The sequence below is a fragment of the Artemia sp. Qi Xiang Cuo genome, chromosome 3 (assembly GCF_049724085.1).
Source record: "Artemia sp. Qi Xiang Cuo chromosome 3, ASM4972408v1, whole genome shotgun sequence".
Classification (NCBI taxonomy): Eukaryota; Metazoa; Arthropoda; class Branchiopoda; order Anostraca; family Artemiidae; genus Artemia; species Artemia sp. Qi Xiang Cuo.
The window spans coordinates 64,795,870-64,812,278 of NC_142796.1; the positions used below are offsets into that span (position 1 = coordinate 64,795,870).

At 37.3% G+C, this 16,409-nt stretch overlaps 1 protein-coding gene across 1 annotated transcript in view; it reads right to left on the bottom strand.

Annotated features, from left to right (window-relative positions):
• Positions 1-16,409, bottom strand: part of LOC148954418 (receptor-type guanylate cyclase Gyc76C-like) — a 269,197-nt gene that overhangs the window by 51,536 nt on the left and 201,252 nt on the right. Inside the window, exons 10-11 of the mRNA XM_089086478.1 lie at positions 11,478-11,658; positions 1,554-1,637 (exon numbers count right to left, since the gene is read on the bottom strand). Coding sequence (XP_088942604.1) covers positions 1,554-1,637; positions 11,478-11,658 — 265 coding nt within the window. The remainder of the gene's footprint in view (positions 1-1,553; positions 1,638-11,477; positions 11,659-16,409) is intronic.

Genomic DNA, 16,409 nt, shown 5'->3' on the forward strand with positions numbered 1-16,409 from the left:
TTTTATTTTACCAGGGGTGATCGCATTGATCCAGTAGTCCTAGAATATCGTAAGAGGGCTCATTTGAGCGGAAACTAAAAGTTCTAGTGCCCTTTTTAAGTGACCAAAAATATTGGAGGGCAACTTGGCCCCCTCCTGCGCTCATTTTTTCCAAAGTCACCCAATCAAAATTTTGAGATAGCCATTTTGTTCAGCATAGTCAAAAATCTAATAAATATGTCCTTTAGGATGACTTAATCTCCCACAGTTCCCGGAAGAAGGGCTGGAAGTTATGAACTTTGCCCATTGTTTACATATAGTATTGATTAGTGAGAAGTATAAAGTCGTTTCAGAAAAGATTTTTTTCTGATGGGGGGGGGTGTCAGAGGAGGGGGTTACGGGGGAGGATCCTTCCATGGAGGATGTTTCCTTGGGGGAAGGGACATTTCTGTGAAGGGGGCACCGGATTTCCCTGCATTATTTAAAAAACAGAATTTAAATAAAATAAACTAGTTTTTTCAAATGAAAGTAAGGAGCAACATTAAAACTTAAAAAAAAAAACAGAAATTATTGCTTAAATGAGGGGGTTCGCCGCCTATTCAATGCCTCGCCCTTTTGGCTAAAGTTTTTTTAGTAGTTTCAAAAGAGCTGTCTATTCTAATTAACCAGCCTTTGTGATTCAGGGGTTTGTGATTCGAACAAAATTCGAACTTTAGCGTAAAGAGCAAGGTATCGACTAGGGGGCAAACTCCCTAATATACGTAATAAAACATACGAATATAGAAGTTCGTTACGTAAGATAATTCGTAAGTTACTTCAGAAAAAAATTTCGAGAAAGCCATTTAGCCAAAAAAGTAAAATTTATATGCAAATTTCGTTTTAGTTATTCATGTACGGTGAGCCAAAATCAAAGCTGCATTAATTTAAGAATGCTCAGAAATTAAATAAAAAAACAAGTGTTTATAACTGGAAGTAATGAGTGACACTAACACTGCAGCAAAACATAAATTATTCCCTATATAAAATGAGTCGTCCCCTCCTCAACACCTCGCTCTCTACGCTAAAGTTTGAATCTGTCACACAACTTTATTTTTAAAACAATAAAAAACTTTAGCGTAAAGAGCGAGGTATTGAGGAGGGGACAGCCGCTTTCATATACGGAATAATTTCTGTTCGTCTTAAGTTTTAAGCTTAAGCTTTTTTTATTTAATTATACATAAGGGAAGCATAAAACAGCAATAAAGATCTTTATTCTTGTTGATTATTTGAATGGATAAACTACATACAAACTCCAGGCCCTGAAGGAGCCAGGATCAAACCCTGGGCTTTGTTTTACCAGGCAGAGATGAATTTCCCGAGCTAACACAGAGTTAGAAAGTTTAATTACCAGTATACTATGGCAACTGAAGTTACTGAAGATTTTTATACAATACTGAAAGACAAGGAGATAGGGGTGGGCGACAGATAGAAGAAAAATACAGGTAAAGAGAAGATTGATGCATAGAAGAAAGAAAGATAGAGACCGAGTGAAAGATTGAAAAAAAGCTCGTGTTTAAAAAACAAATAGTAATTACTTTGACATGTACGACAGTACCACGAAAATACGCTGTATCCAGACCAAGTCGTCCAGCTCCAGACACTGCACTGACGATTGAAATCTAAAAAAGAAATAAATAATATTTAGCAAATTTAAACATAAATTAATAAATCAAAAATAAGAAAATAGACGACAACAGTTATATATAATTTATTTCCAAAGTAACGCTACTCCAAGAAAGGAATTCTCATTTCAAGTATCAGTATTCTAATTTTTTTGTTTGCCTCAAAGACAAACATGAGTAAGGTTAATTTCCATCCGTTATATGGATTAAGTGTTGAAAAGTGTGGAAGTTATCTAAAAGCCCTCTCAAAATCAAACCGACCAGCTTTCTCCTTTGAAATAAGATGACGGTCAAGTTTCATTTGAAAAAAGCAGCCATGGACAAAGAAAGAAAAGGCAAATCGGGAAAGTTTATTTTTATACCCTCGTTTGAGATACTTACCACATAACTGAACTGTTTGACTGTGACTGAGACAGACCCTTTGAGACTGGTTTAGCTAGTGTGAAAGCTTAGGTCATCAGAGGCAACGCTATAGCGTTGCCTATAGTAAATGCCATACGGCGCCAATGTTTTATTATTGATTTATTTTATTTTTTCCCCAGAGGCACTTCATATGGAAGGGGTCGTCGTATAAACTTAAAAGGGGACTCATTCAATTGGAAATCGAAAATTCTAGTGCGCTTTTTAAGGGTCAAAAGTGATTGGAAGGCGACCAACATCCCTTCCACGCCTACTATTTCCCTAAACACATCCAATCAAAATTTTGAGATTGCCATTTTGTTCTACGTAGTTGATTTCAACATAGAATTTATGTTACTGAGGAGGACATAGCCCTCAGGGCACGGGTTGTAAGCTTTGCCCTGAGGCATATAAGGTTTTAATAGAAAACTATGTCGTAGAAACTTCAAAAATGACTCATTCGATTGGAAATTCAAAGGGCTAGTGCCCTTTTTAATAGTCAAAAATGATTGGGAAGCAGTTAACCCCCCTCTCACGCATACCTTTTCCCCAAACACATCCAATCAAAATTTTGTGACAGCCATTTCGTTGAACGTAGTTGCAAATTCTGGAAATTAGGTCTTTGAGGATGACAACCTCCCCCACAGCCCTAAGGGCGGGGGTTGTAAGTTATGCCCTGGGGACATATAAGGTTTTAATAGAAAGCGTTGTCGAAGAAACTTCAAAAAGGGCTCATTCGATTAGAAATTTAAATGGCTAGTTCCTTTTTCAACAGTCAAAAGTGGAAGGCAACTAACACCCCTTCCACTTCAACCATTTCCCCAAACACAATCAATAAAAATTTTTAGATAGCCATTTTATTCAACGTAGTTGAGAGATCTGGAAACTATATCCTTGAGCAGAACACTCCCCCACAGTCTTCAGGACAAGGGTTATAAGTTATGCCCTGGGGGCATATATGGTTCTTATGGAAGGAATACTCGTATAAACTTCAGAGAGGGCTCATTTGATTGGAAATTGAAAGTTCTAGTTCACTTTTTAAGCGTCAAAATATATCTGAGGGTAAATAACCCCCCGCCCAACCCTTTTTTCCCAAATGCATCCGATAAAATTTTGAGATAGCTATTTTGTTAAATATAGTTCAAAGATCATATGACAAAACTACGATGTCGACACACCCACCAGGGCCCAGGGGCAGGCGTTGTAAGTTATGCCCTGGGGCAAATATGGTTCTTATGGAAGGGATGCTCGTATAAGCTTCAAAGAGGGCTCATTTGATTGGAAATTGAAAGTTCTAGTGCACTTTTAAGAGTCAAAAGAGATTGGAAAGCAACAGGAACTAGCCCCCGATGCCCCTTTTTCTCCAAATGTATCTGATAAGAACTTTAAGATAGCCATTTATTTAAATAGTTCTAAGACCACATAACGAAAACTACGGGGTCGACACAGCCCCCCAGGGCCCAAGGGCCAGCGTTGCAAGTTATGCCCTCGAGGAATATATGATTATAAAAGTTTTTAGATAGACATCAAGTTAAAAATTGTTCAAAACTCAGATGTCGACGCAACCCCCCAGCGCCCGGGGGCAGGCGTTGTAAGTTATGCCCTGGGGCATATACGGTTCTTATGAAAGGGATACTCGTATAAACTTCAGAGTGGGCTCTTTTGATTGCAAATTCAAAGGTCGAGCTCACTTTTTAATAGTGAAAAGAGATCCAAGGGCAACTAGCCCCCCCCCCCACGCCTTGTTTTTTCAAACCCATCTGATGAAAATTTTGAGATAGACGTTTTGTTAAAAATAGTTCAAAGGTCGGATAAGAATAACTCCGATGTCAATACAACCCCCCAAGGGCCCAGGGAAAGCCGTTCTAAGTTATGCCCTAAAAGCATGTATGGTTCTTAAGAAAGGGATGCTCGTATAAACTTCATAGAGGGCTCATTTGATTGGAAATTGAAAGTTCTAATTCACTTTTCAAGAGTCAAGAGAGTTAAGGGCAACTAGCCCCCCCCCCACCACCCCTTTTCCTATACCCTATAACCTATAAATTTTTAGATCGCCAGTTTGAAAATTGTTCAAAAATAAGATAACAAAAACTCCGGTGTCAACACAATCCCCCAGGGGGATAGGCGTTGTAAGTGTTGTCCTCGGGGCGTATATGGTTCTTCTGAAAGGAATGCTCGGATAAACTTCAGAGAGGGCTCTTTTGATTTGAAATAGAAAGCTCTAGTTCACTTTTAAAGAGTCAAAAGCGACCGATGGGCAATTAGCCTCCCCCCTCCCTACCCTTTTCCCCCAAACCAATCCGATAAAATATTTTAGATTAAAAAATATTTTGTTAAAAAATAGTTCAAACATCACATAATAAAAACTCTGAGGTTGACACAAACCCATTTTCTACTTTGATACCAGTTTTGATACTTCGATGAACATTTAATTTTTTTTTATTTAGTTTAATTTTGAAATACGATATTTTTAGAAAACTTGAAACTTTTTGCAATTAAAAACGAACAAAAATTAAATAAAAAAAACTTTCCAAAAAATAAGTTTTTCAAAGAAAATTAAAGTCCATTTTAAACTTAAGCTAATAAAATACATATAAATGTTAAAATTCAAACTCAAAACGACCAGGAATTACTATTAAAGAATAATGAAACCCAAAACGAACAGAAATTAAATAAACAATCATAGCAAAAAACATGCAGCAAGTAATAATATAAATGAATAAATAGATCTTAAAGCGAGTAATACTTGGATTGAATATGGAAATCAAGCTTCAAAAAAAAAAAAAATATTTTGCTATTGAAGTATAAATAAAACTAAAAACGAACAGAAATAAAATAAACAATCAGTGCAAACAAACATACAATAGATGTTAATTTAAATGAATAAATAAATCTTAAAACGAAGGAAACTGAAATTGAATATACAAATCAAGCTTGAAACAAATAAAAATCACTACAAACAAGATTTTGGATATAGCCTCCTTCTCTCACTGTAAAATTCTCAAACCTACTGCGTCATTGACGATTTACTGAAAACTACATGCATCTTGAACAGTCGTGGAAAGTATAAACAACATCAAATTGAATATTTGATGAATACTGATACTCATTGTTGAAAGATCCATCAGTTCTATTTTATTAATGTAATTTTATTTTTATTTTCAATGCTGTAAGAACTACTACAACTACTAACATCTCACCGCAGCACCAAGCCGCCTGAGGCCAACACAACTACGCACGCTCATTCTCCATCCCAATCTGTTCAAAGCCTCCCTTTTTACACCCGCCCATGAAGTTCCCTTTCCTTTAAATCTTTCTTTATGACGTCCTCCAACCCCAGACAAGGACAACCTGCTTTCCGTTTAGCCCTAGATGGTTGGCCGAAAAGAACAATCTTCAGCAATCTGTCATCCTTCATCCGCACAACGTGCCATAGCCACCTCAACTTTTCTCTCATTATAGCCCTAGAGAGCGGTATTGAACCACATTTTTCGTATAGCCTATTGTTTGAAATACGGTCAGTTGGAGCGCCCGTGCTTCAGAGCCATGATTGACCACCGTCATCACTGTAGCTTCTATTATTCTAATCTTGGTTTGCAGACTTATCTTCCTATTCTTCCAAACTTTTTTAACTGAGACAAAACACCCTGAGTCTTGGCTATTCTACTTTTAACATCTTCACTGCTCACACCATCTTTACTAATAATACTAGCAAGGTAAGTGAAGCTGCCCACCTGATCAATCTTTTCATTGCCCAACGTCACCTTTTCATCTTCTCTTATTCTTATTTAGTGACTTAGTTTTCTTAGCATTAATTTTCAAACCTATTCTAGCACCCTGAGCGCGCAAAACCTCAAAAACTTCATTCATTTTGCTCACACTTTCATCTAGGATGCTTAAATCATCAGCATAATCTAAGTCCAGGAGACCTTTTCCTCCCCATTTGATTCCGTGGTCTCCCATTGCCTTTCCTGTGCTCTTTAAGACAAAGTCCATCAAAATAATCCATATAAAGGGGGATAGAACACAACCCTGCTTAACTCCTGATTTAATACAAAACCAGCTGCTAACCTCATGTCCTACCTTAACCGCAGCAGTGTTATTCTCGTACATAACACTTATCATTTTAATGTATTTGTCTGGTATACCATGCAAGGATAAAATTTTTACTAAAGCTCTTCTATCAACAGAATTGAACGCTTGCTCATAATGTATAAAACTGAGGACCAAAGATGTTTGAAAACTCAGGCACTTCTCAATTATTAGCCTAAGAGTGAAAATTTGTTCGACACATCCTCTACTTTTTCTAAAACCAATCTATTCTTCTCTTCAGACTTTGTCTAAGGCATCTCTAAGTCTAAAAAGTATCATATTACTAAGTAATTTACTAGTATTTTTCTACCTACAGAGTCCAGACTACTGCCTCGATAATTACCACACTCACTAATATCACCTTTCTTATAAAATGGCTTAATTAAGGTTTTCCTAAAATCGTTAGGTACTTCCCTTGTTTCAAAAATCATATAAGAAAATATTTGTAACATAATTCGTTTTCAGTTATGCGCCAATGACGTAGTAGGCTTTTGGCTTATATTTACAGTTAAGGAAGGTTGATGTATCCAAACTCTTTTTTGCAGTGAAACTATATTCGTCTTGAACAACTTTAGAAAGAGAAAATAAATTAAACTGAATATTTGATGTATAATGATATTAATTGCTGAAAGCTCATCAGTTCAAAATTGTACTATAATTTTAATATTTATTTTCAATATTAAGTACAAAAGAAAATATTTCTCATAAAATTGGTTCTCAGTAAAGCACCAATGACGCAGTAGATTTAATACTCTTTCAGTGACAGAAGGAGGCGATACCCAAACTCTTGTTTGTAGTGATTTTTGTTCGTTTCAAGCTTGATTTGCATATTCAATCTAAGCATTACTCTCTTTAAGATCTATTTATTCATTTATATTTATACTTGTTGTATTTTTTTGCTATGATTGTTTATTTAATTTCTATTCCTTTTGGGTTTTATTTATTCTTTGATAGTAATTCCTGGTCATTTTGAGTTTGAATTTTAACAGGTATTTGTATCTGCTGAGCTTAAGTTTAAAATGGCCTTTACTTTTCTTTGAAAAACTTATATTTAGAAATTTTTTTTTTAACTATGTAAAAGAAAAGAAAAGTTTTAGAGCTGCAAGATATTTTACAAGCAGACTCTACACGATTATTTTGAAGAAGAGCACTTATTTTCAAAATTCATGTACGAAACCAAATTAGTAAGAAAAAAGTCCAAGAAATAGTTACAGTGTTTTGAAAAAAGACGAGGATGATCAGGACGAAGGGATAATTAATTTAAGCATTTTACAGTGGTGAAGCAGCTAGATTTTATCTCTAGGGAGGTGTGATGATATACAAGGGGTAACGTTTCAAGTCTACCTGGATAAGATCAAGAGCATATTTGAAACCTTGATGTTTTCTGCCGTTTCAGATACGAAAATGGGAAAAATTTCATTTCTAACAGTTAAAAACTCTCATTTTATTAACTCTCATTTCATTAACTCTCATTTTATTACCCAATACTAAATAAAAATCTTTTCAAAGTATATTCTTGCAATATTAAAAAAACTTATTCAAATTTTCGTTTTTCTAGCTCCAAAAAGAGTAAAACGAAAATAGATAACAGAAAGGATAATTTTTCTACTGGTGTGAAGGATTGGGAATGGGGCGGGCATCTCACTGATTCCATCACATATCCAAACTGCTGTAGGAAATCTTAGAGCATACGTGTCAGAATAAAAGAGGAATACAACTACAAAGACATGACTGCCTTTCCTTCACACAAAAACAATCAATTCCAATAGATGAAACCTTTTTCGAGGCAATTAAAAGCAATGAAATATATCAACTAAATAGTCAACAGTCCTCATAGAAAGAGTAAGAAAAATAGAATAAAAAAATAACTAAAAAACTTGTCTGGTGACTTCACTAAAAAAACTAGAAAATTTTTAAAGAAAATTGGATAACAAATTGAATAACTGACATAACTAATCTCCAATGTTACAGGATCAACTCTGGAATTTATTTGTAGATGATAATTAATCAACAATTTTTTTGGTTTTCAAGACTCATTTAGTCAAAATTAAGTTTGATCAATTAAGTCAAAATCAATTGTTTGTTTTCAACAATACCACCAGTTGCTTCATTTTGAATTGAAGTTATCAGGTATTTTGCAGTAGGTTGCATCAAGACATGGCTAATTGTAGAAAGAGAAAAGCCAAGACAGATAGTCGAAATAATTGAGAGGCAAATCTTTAAATGGCTGCGGCACGGGTAAATGGCGGGAGTAAGTATGACTCTCTTATTGGACAAATACTTGTTTGTCAGTTTTTGAAAAGGCAAGCCCAACTAGAGTCTCAGGCAGGTTGACCAAGAATTTAAAATTAACATAGGGCCATTAAATTGCCTGGAATGAGAGGCAAACAAGCCACGCCCGCCTATGGTCTTAGGAAGGTTGACCAACAATTTAGTTTTATTTACTTTTTAACTGAAGGTACATTCTACAATCTGCTACAAATAGAATACAATTTTTTTTTAAATACTTAGGATCATAAGTATTTTATTCGTACACTTTCTTAAAAAGAAAAAGAAAATAACATTATTAGCTTGTCTGCAACTAGAAAATTCGATGATTTTCATAGAAGATACACGGAAACATAACATTGCCTTGAAAAAAATATTTTTTTTTCTTTCTATGCATTAAAACTATGTCAACATGAATTACCCCTAAGATATTCCATAGATTTTGGCCTTAGTGCTTAGAATTATTTACCATGCTTTATTTAACAATGATCAAAAAAATAAACTATATACACACAACCACTAGGGGAAGGCTCAAAAGACTCCGCCCAAGAAAGGCTCATCAAAAGGCAAAATCCTCATGATGAACGACTGCAATCCTTTGATTCGTAACCTTTAGTAAATTCTATTTTTTCTAAGAAGGACAATAGTACTCTCTCTCAGTTAACCAATGATATGTTATTTTAAGTTTTAATTTAAATGTCCCAGCGTGGATGGTTTCCCCAATGCCAGCTGATATATCAAGCAGTTTGACTTTTTATGCTAATCCCAAATATATAAGGTTCATTATTTTAGTGTTAACCATCGAAAGCTACAAGCCTAAGAATATTTCCCTAATTTTAAAAAAAGGAGAAACCACCCCCAAAAAGTTTTCCACAGAGAGGAATTTCCGACATAATATGAAAAAAAAACGACAAACAAACAGAAATTAAAATCCTTTTCAAATGAAAGTATGCCAAGGAGAATTTTTCAGGCGGAATCGTCCGCAAGAGATTTTTCGGGGGGGGGGGGGGATAATTTTCAGAGAGGATGGAATTGTCCGGTGTGTAGCTTTATGTGGGAGGATATTTTCATTGAGGAATTTTTTGCGCGGGGGGGGGGGGAATTTTCCAGGGAGGGGGATTCAGATTTCCCGACAGTTTGAAAAACGATCAGAAATTTAATAAAAACAAACAGATTTTTCAACTTAAAGCAAGGAGCAACATTAACTTAAAACGAGGAGAAATTATTCCTTATATAGGGGGGGGGGAGTTGCCCCTCCTCAATACTTCCCTCTTTATGCTGAAGTTTGACACTTTGTCCCAATCTTTTAAGAACTTCTCTGAAACACAAGGATCGTTTAATTACAATAAGAAGCTCCTTTAAAAGTATTAAAAATTTTTGGCGTGAAGAGTGAGGTATTGAGGAGGAGGCAACCCTTGTATACACAATAACGTCTGTTTGTTTTAAGTTTTAGTGTTGCTCCTTACTTTCAGTTGAAAAAACTAGTTATTTTTATTTAATGAATATGAATAGCAGGAGATCAATACCTAATTTCGAAACATGCACGCATGGTGTGTCATTACTCAACAGTAAAATTATCCACCTTTCTAGTCACACACCGTCGCAAAAAAACTAGGAAGAATGGGGAGATAAGTCTTGGAACTAAATTAAGAGAGTGGAAGCCACGATAACGGGTCTGAGACCTGGACATCACAGTAGAGAGAATATACAGTATCGACAAAGGTTATACTCTCCGTTAAAAAACGTGAAACAGATTTAAAACCACACAAGATTCATACTCCGCCTTCGCGCATGCGCGATTCTGATGTGCACATCACGGTATGCCTATGGAAAAACGTGATTGAATGCGAGTAGCAACGGAACTAGGCTCTGACGACACGGCTCAGAGTCTTTAGACGCGGTATCTAATCTCTGTCATGTTTGGAAAAAGAAGAGGCTACAGACTACAGTGCTGGGCACTTCAGAATGTAAAAAATGAATGCTGTATGTTTTCCAAAATAAGTGTCTAAGGGTGATTTTAGGAACTCCCTTGACTGATCAACAAAATATACTTATTATGAAGAATGTGGTTCAACCCACGTTCAGGGCCATAGCTAAAGAAAAGTTGAGATGGTTAGGTCAGTTTTAAAGAAGAAGGATGACAAGTTGCCAAAAATCAGGCTTTTCGTATATTCACCTGTGGTCAAATAAAAAGTCAGACGTCCTCAAATAAGGAAAGAGGTCATAACTAAGGATTTAAAAGAAACTGGAAGTTTTGAGGAGGCAGTAAGCAGTAAAGGTTTGAACAAATTGGGAAGGAGCATACTAAGTAACCACTTCGCTGGCGGAAGATATGATATGCGTATAATGTAACACCAGAACAAGTCAAAGGCTGGACTAGGTTACTCTACAAGCAATTAGGCTACACATTAGAGTCTAAGAGTAACCAGGCCATAGTGGTATACTTATACATATTCAAATATAAATTATTTTAACAACTAACTATTTTTTTTTTAATGTTGTATCATTGAGCATTCACTTAATTTGAGTAGCCTATATTCAGCCCAATAAATTGGGCTGGAGATAAGCCACATCCTTGTTTAGCGCCGATTATTTGAGGCAAGAGACCAAAACTCAAAGTAGCCTTACATTAGAGATATCCAGAAGGCCTAGCTTTTTCCTTTTCATGAAAGTTACTTCAAGCAATATAAATGCCACTAAAATATAAAGTCTTTATCATAAAGTTCTGACTGTCATTACCTAAAAAAGCAGGCATTTGCCGGAAAAATGATAAAAAAAAACTTTGATTAATTTAGAAAATTGAGTAGCATTATAACCAGCTCAGCTCCTAGGTGTCTTTTCATGTTCCCATGGGTGAGGGCGTAACCATCAATGGTTCCCCTAAAGGGCTAATACAGTAAAATGAAACATTCTACTCTTAAAGACTGCATTAAAGGAAATGTTCGCATTCAATACGCACTTTATTCATTTCTGGACCTTAAAGAGAGGGCAAAGGTTCTCCTTCAAATTAGCCTCTTAGTATGAATCTACTTTTAACAGTCTTTTAAGGTTGACGATATTTGCAAACCAAATTAATACCTTACTCGATGCTACGAATGGGGCGTCCTTATAAGGGTAGCCATCAATTTCTCCTGGGTCGAGTTTCCAAAGGAGACCGGCAATTTCTTGTTCAACCTTCCATCGTCTGTAGACTGACACTGTCATCAAAATAACTACAAAAAAAATACCAGAAAGAATTCCCGCTGCCAATTGAGAACGTCTGAAAAAAAGAAGATTCAATTGAAATTTGTTTTACACCAAAGCAGGTCTTTGAGGAAACAATCATCAACGCTATTTAGTGTTTCCAAGCAAAAAGTTCACGCCAATTAAAAAAATCTTAATAGAAATGATAGCTATATCTAATGTTTTCTTTAAGTATGAAAGGAATGGGCGTCGACGATATACAGTACTCTACGGAAAGAATGCGAGATAAGGCGCTTATTCACAAAAAGCCATGTCCTAGCGGCAAAAAAGCTTCAGTCGCGAAAGACCAATGGAAAGCAAAGCTGGCTAGCGAGACAGCAGGCCTATAGTGAAAACTATACCGACTAGTCGCAAATAAAGACTGAAAAAGTAAGTCATTTAGAAAATGACCATGCTTCAATTATCATAATAAATGTTATATATAAAGCAAGATTAATAATGGTTCTCAATAATCTTCTTGTGAGGTTTTCAAAAATACTATTCATTTCTGGAAGTAATAAAAACGAAAAAAGAAGTCATGAGCGTAATAATTGGAATTCGGCACCAAAAACCACAATCCACAAACACTTTCCTCTAGCGGGCTGAACTTGCTTTCCAAATATTGTCAATTCTTATGTTCTTGCGAATAAAGGATAGGCAGCTTTCCGCTAGTCACGAATAATAGAAATAAACAAGGGAAAGCTAAGCCGGCTTCGCTTTTGGGCTCGCGAAAAACAAGCCTATAAATAATTTGAGCAACATGGTTTTGGAACAATATTAGTAACACGTAAAAGCCCCTTGCTAACATTGCTGTAACTCCCATGGACTTAAACTAAACATATTTTGCATTCACCAATCCTTACATGCTTATATTAATCAATCGTTTTACAATTTAAAATGTAAAACTGATTACTTAGCCCAGTAAAAATAGCGTTTGAGGTCAAACAAATTGCAACAAAAATGATTTTTGCACCAAAATTTATGCTTTTATGCTTTTTCAAAAGTTGTCCTATTGTAATCTTGTGTCCAGTTGTAACAATTAATGCTACCTTTTTGATGGTCCCAGATACAATCCTAGGATTTACATAAAATTAAATTGAAACAGTAAAGGCAAAATTCTGGATTAAGGGTTTCTTGTTATCTTGGAAAGTACTGTAGCCTAGTTTTTTACACAAATAAACCTCTCAGCAGTTAATTTGGGCCCTAAACTGTACCCTAGGGGTATTGTCAAGCTACTATCCCTACTCTTTCCCTGTGTCCAGGGCTTAGAAGATAACATAATACAATTTTGACAAAAAGCATTTTACCTTAATTTTGGGGTTTTCAGTTTATTTTTTCATTGGTTCTAGTTTTTGAAAAATACAGTTTGTAATTTTTTTGTGGGATTTTAAGGCTTATCTTTGGTCTTTTCCTAAATTTAAGAGTAGATTTGCAAATCTTTAAAACCATATATATCAGCATTAAGTGAATACATGAAGCTCAAAACACTTTCCTTTTTTCCAGGGGTGTCCCAAGCGGCGGAAGGGGCGCAGCTCCCAAGAATTTTTTGGTATTTGGTACGATTTTTGGTACGAAATACAGAAAGATCAGGAGAACAACATACTAAAAGCCCACAAAAATCCACCGATGGGAAAAAGTTTGACAGGGGAAAAAAGAGGGGAAAGAGGGAAAATTCTGAAAAAATGCCAGGACCTCTGATTTTAGCACTTTAAATACCCAGTCCTACGTATTTCGAGTCGCAGAACTCGAATTCTGCATCGAAATCTGCACCACCGAGGGTAGCTGATAGGGTTAGCCGGGGAAACAGGGGAAAACGAGGAAGACTCAGATTCGCTCGATTTCATCGCTGTAAAGACTATTTCTGATGTTATTTGAGACGCAGAATCTAAATCTTCCTTCAGAATACTAGTTTTCCCTCATCAGGAAAAAATGGCAGAGGGTGAAAAGTAGGGAAATTGAATTCTCTTTCTTTCTTTTTTTTGGCTGCTGAGCCCATTTCAACAAGGATTCGATCACAGTATATTAAGAATCATCACGGAGTATAACATTGGTACAGATTGAATGTACTTCGGCAAATCACAGACTTAAAATAAATCAAATAATAAAAAACTTAAAACAGGAACTTAGTTGTTAAAATCATCATCAAGGTCAATGCTTTCTGAATTTTGGCAGTCGGTACCATGACACTCGGCACATACTTTTGTGCAGTGAAGTCCGTTTCTTTTGCAACTGCAACGCTTTGTCTCACAACCTGACTTGCAAACACAACGTACTATTCTCAGTAGCGCTTCAGGTGCTGGCTTCGAGTCCATCGTTACAGGGACGTACTTGGTTCTGTCTAGCCGCCAACCCCAGTCAGATGGGTCCAGATTAGCTGAGCAGCCCATCCATTCCATGACCTGTAGGAAAACTCTGAAGAAGTGAAACTACGCATCTGACAATGTCGGAGGCAAGCTTTCTGGGCGGAAGAACGAGGTCGAAGAAGCCAGTTTTGTGACAAACATGGTGTGACGCAAATCCTGAAGGTTGGTATCAGCTTTAGCCTGATAAACAAGCAGTCTGAGCTTTTCGTCTGCACTGATGATCTGATGCTTTACTGAAATCTTCCGGCAAAAAACCACCGCATTTTTTCGGAATTCTTCATTGATCTTAGCCAATAAACGTGACACTGGCTTTCTTACGTCGTAGAACCTAGAGGTCGTATCGCATCCCAGCAAAGCATGGATGGGCAGTATGAACTCTGCGACTTCCCCAAGCTTGCTTTTTAGTTTTCTTATGTTGTAGAGTTTGGCTGTTCCCGGCTTGGTCTCCGCTCGAAAGAAAAGTAGGTAGCTTCCTGGCTGGCAATGGTGAAGAAGCAAGGCGAGCACATCTGTGTCATTGCCAACAAGACAGGTTTCTACCTCAGAACAACTTGTCACTGCGGCTGTCGGAATCGTGAAATCTGCATCACCTGAAGCATACACCACGCGACATCCTGACGAGCTGAGCACTCCGCCAAGCAGGAGGATGAATTTTCCCTTGTTCTTCAGGTTGTTCAGGAAAAAGTCTTTTTTGAGGGTTGCCGTTGTTGTCCCAGTAGTCGATATCAGGAGATCTTAAGCCTTTCGATCTTTTCAAGTGAGTCTGGTCTTTTGTTGACGGTGAATCATCGTATCCGTCGAACCCAACCGTAGCGTTTCCAAAATGAGCTTTGACATAGCTAGCGTAGGCCAGACATATGGGTCCAAAAGTAGCGCCGGTTGTCCAAGGCAATTTATGTATGTCCTTCATCTACAACATATTTGCAACTCGTTGAAAGATTCGCAGAAGAGCCTTCGATCATTTTCCAGAGGACATTTGAGAGGGAAGCCTTGTCAGCTGTGCGTAGTAGTTGGTATGACCTGAAAAGTGCAGGAAGAAAAGAGCAAAGTTCATAACCAAGAGAATCCGATAGATCCTGACCATCGGTAGTGGCTAAGGCCGCTAGTCGCTGGAACAATAACGTTTGGTCAATCTCGACCGGCTCACCATCAAGCTTCGGAGCCGACTTTGCAGCCAAAGTTACGACTTTATCTCTCCTTTTGAGTACAAAAGTCTCTACTGGCTTTCCACCCATCCCTTGCAGTATGTGCAACCCAACGTCTTTTGCTTCGTCGACGTTGACCTCTGGTGAAGCATTCACTCCGGTAACAATATTTATTAGCTCCTGACCCCTGTTGAACGGCTGCAAAGGCTCAAGGAACTTGAGCAACTTCTGCAAATCTTTGATGTCTCTCAATATCCTGGACCTCGATGTATCAACGTGCTGCTCGCTTTTGTGGTAAACAGATCCGGTTAGGTCTTGCATGATTGCATTCATTTGAGCTCGCTTTGGCATAGATAGTGTCTAGATCGACCTCTGCGCTTCATTCATACCTCTCCCTCTAGTGAGACCGCCAGCGGTCTTCAGAGTTTTCATGAATACGTGTTCTATAACAAGGTCTGCTGCCAGTCCTGACCACGAATGTTCGGTTCTGTTAACAGAAAAGTGACCAGTTTGGAACTTCTCGTATAATTCTGACTGCGATTCTTTCAAACCGACAAGGGTTTGTAAATGAAGACGGGCTGATTTAGCATATGCATTCCGACCACATGCCGCAAAACAAGAAAGCATACTAAACCAGCTCTAAAGATACAGGTCGAAATCTCCAGTCCGTTCAGCGCGAACTGACATCCTAAGAATTTTATTAATTTCAGAATACTGTTCAAGCCACACTTTCGCACTCCTAGATTCGCTAACTAGCTCCTTTTTTGCCTGCTCAATTTCTTCTAAAAGTGAAACCACCGCTGGAGACGCAGAAAGGTCTTCAATAGAAATATTTTCGGATGTCAGCTTTGTATAGACACTGGCTGCGCTCACCATTTGGGGTGCGGGTTCACTTCGTAGACCGTCGGCAGTATCTTTGAAAGCACAGGCAAAAAGTAAGATGTGCAGAGTTAACTCAAGGAAAGAATGCGCCCTAATTGCTCTAGAAACTGCTTTGCCAGAGAGGATGTGTTTTACAGTGTTCGGTGCTTAGATCTGTTCAAGGACTTCAACCAAACCTGCTTCTCCCATAAGATAGCCCATACACCCAAGAAAAGTCATTCTTCCATGAAAGGACCCAAGCATCACTACGATCTCTTTCAAGGGGCTACTGAAAGGCGACGATTCAACTATCATTCTCACTTTCTAATTCAGTGGTTGGTCGAAGGTTACGACAGGAATCTGGTTCAGTTTCTTTGCCTTTTCTGCAATAAACATTAACGTTGTGTTGATGCACGTGA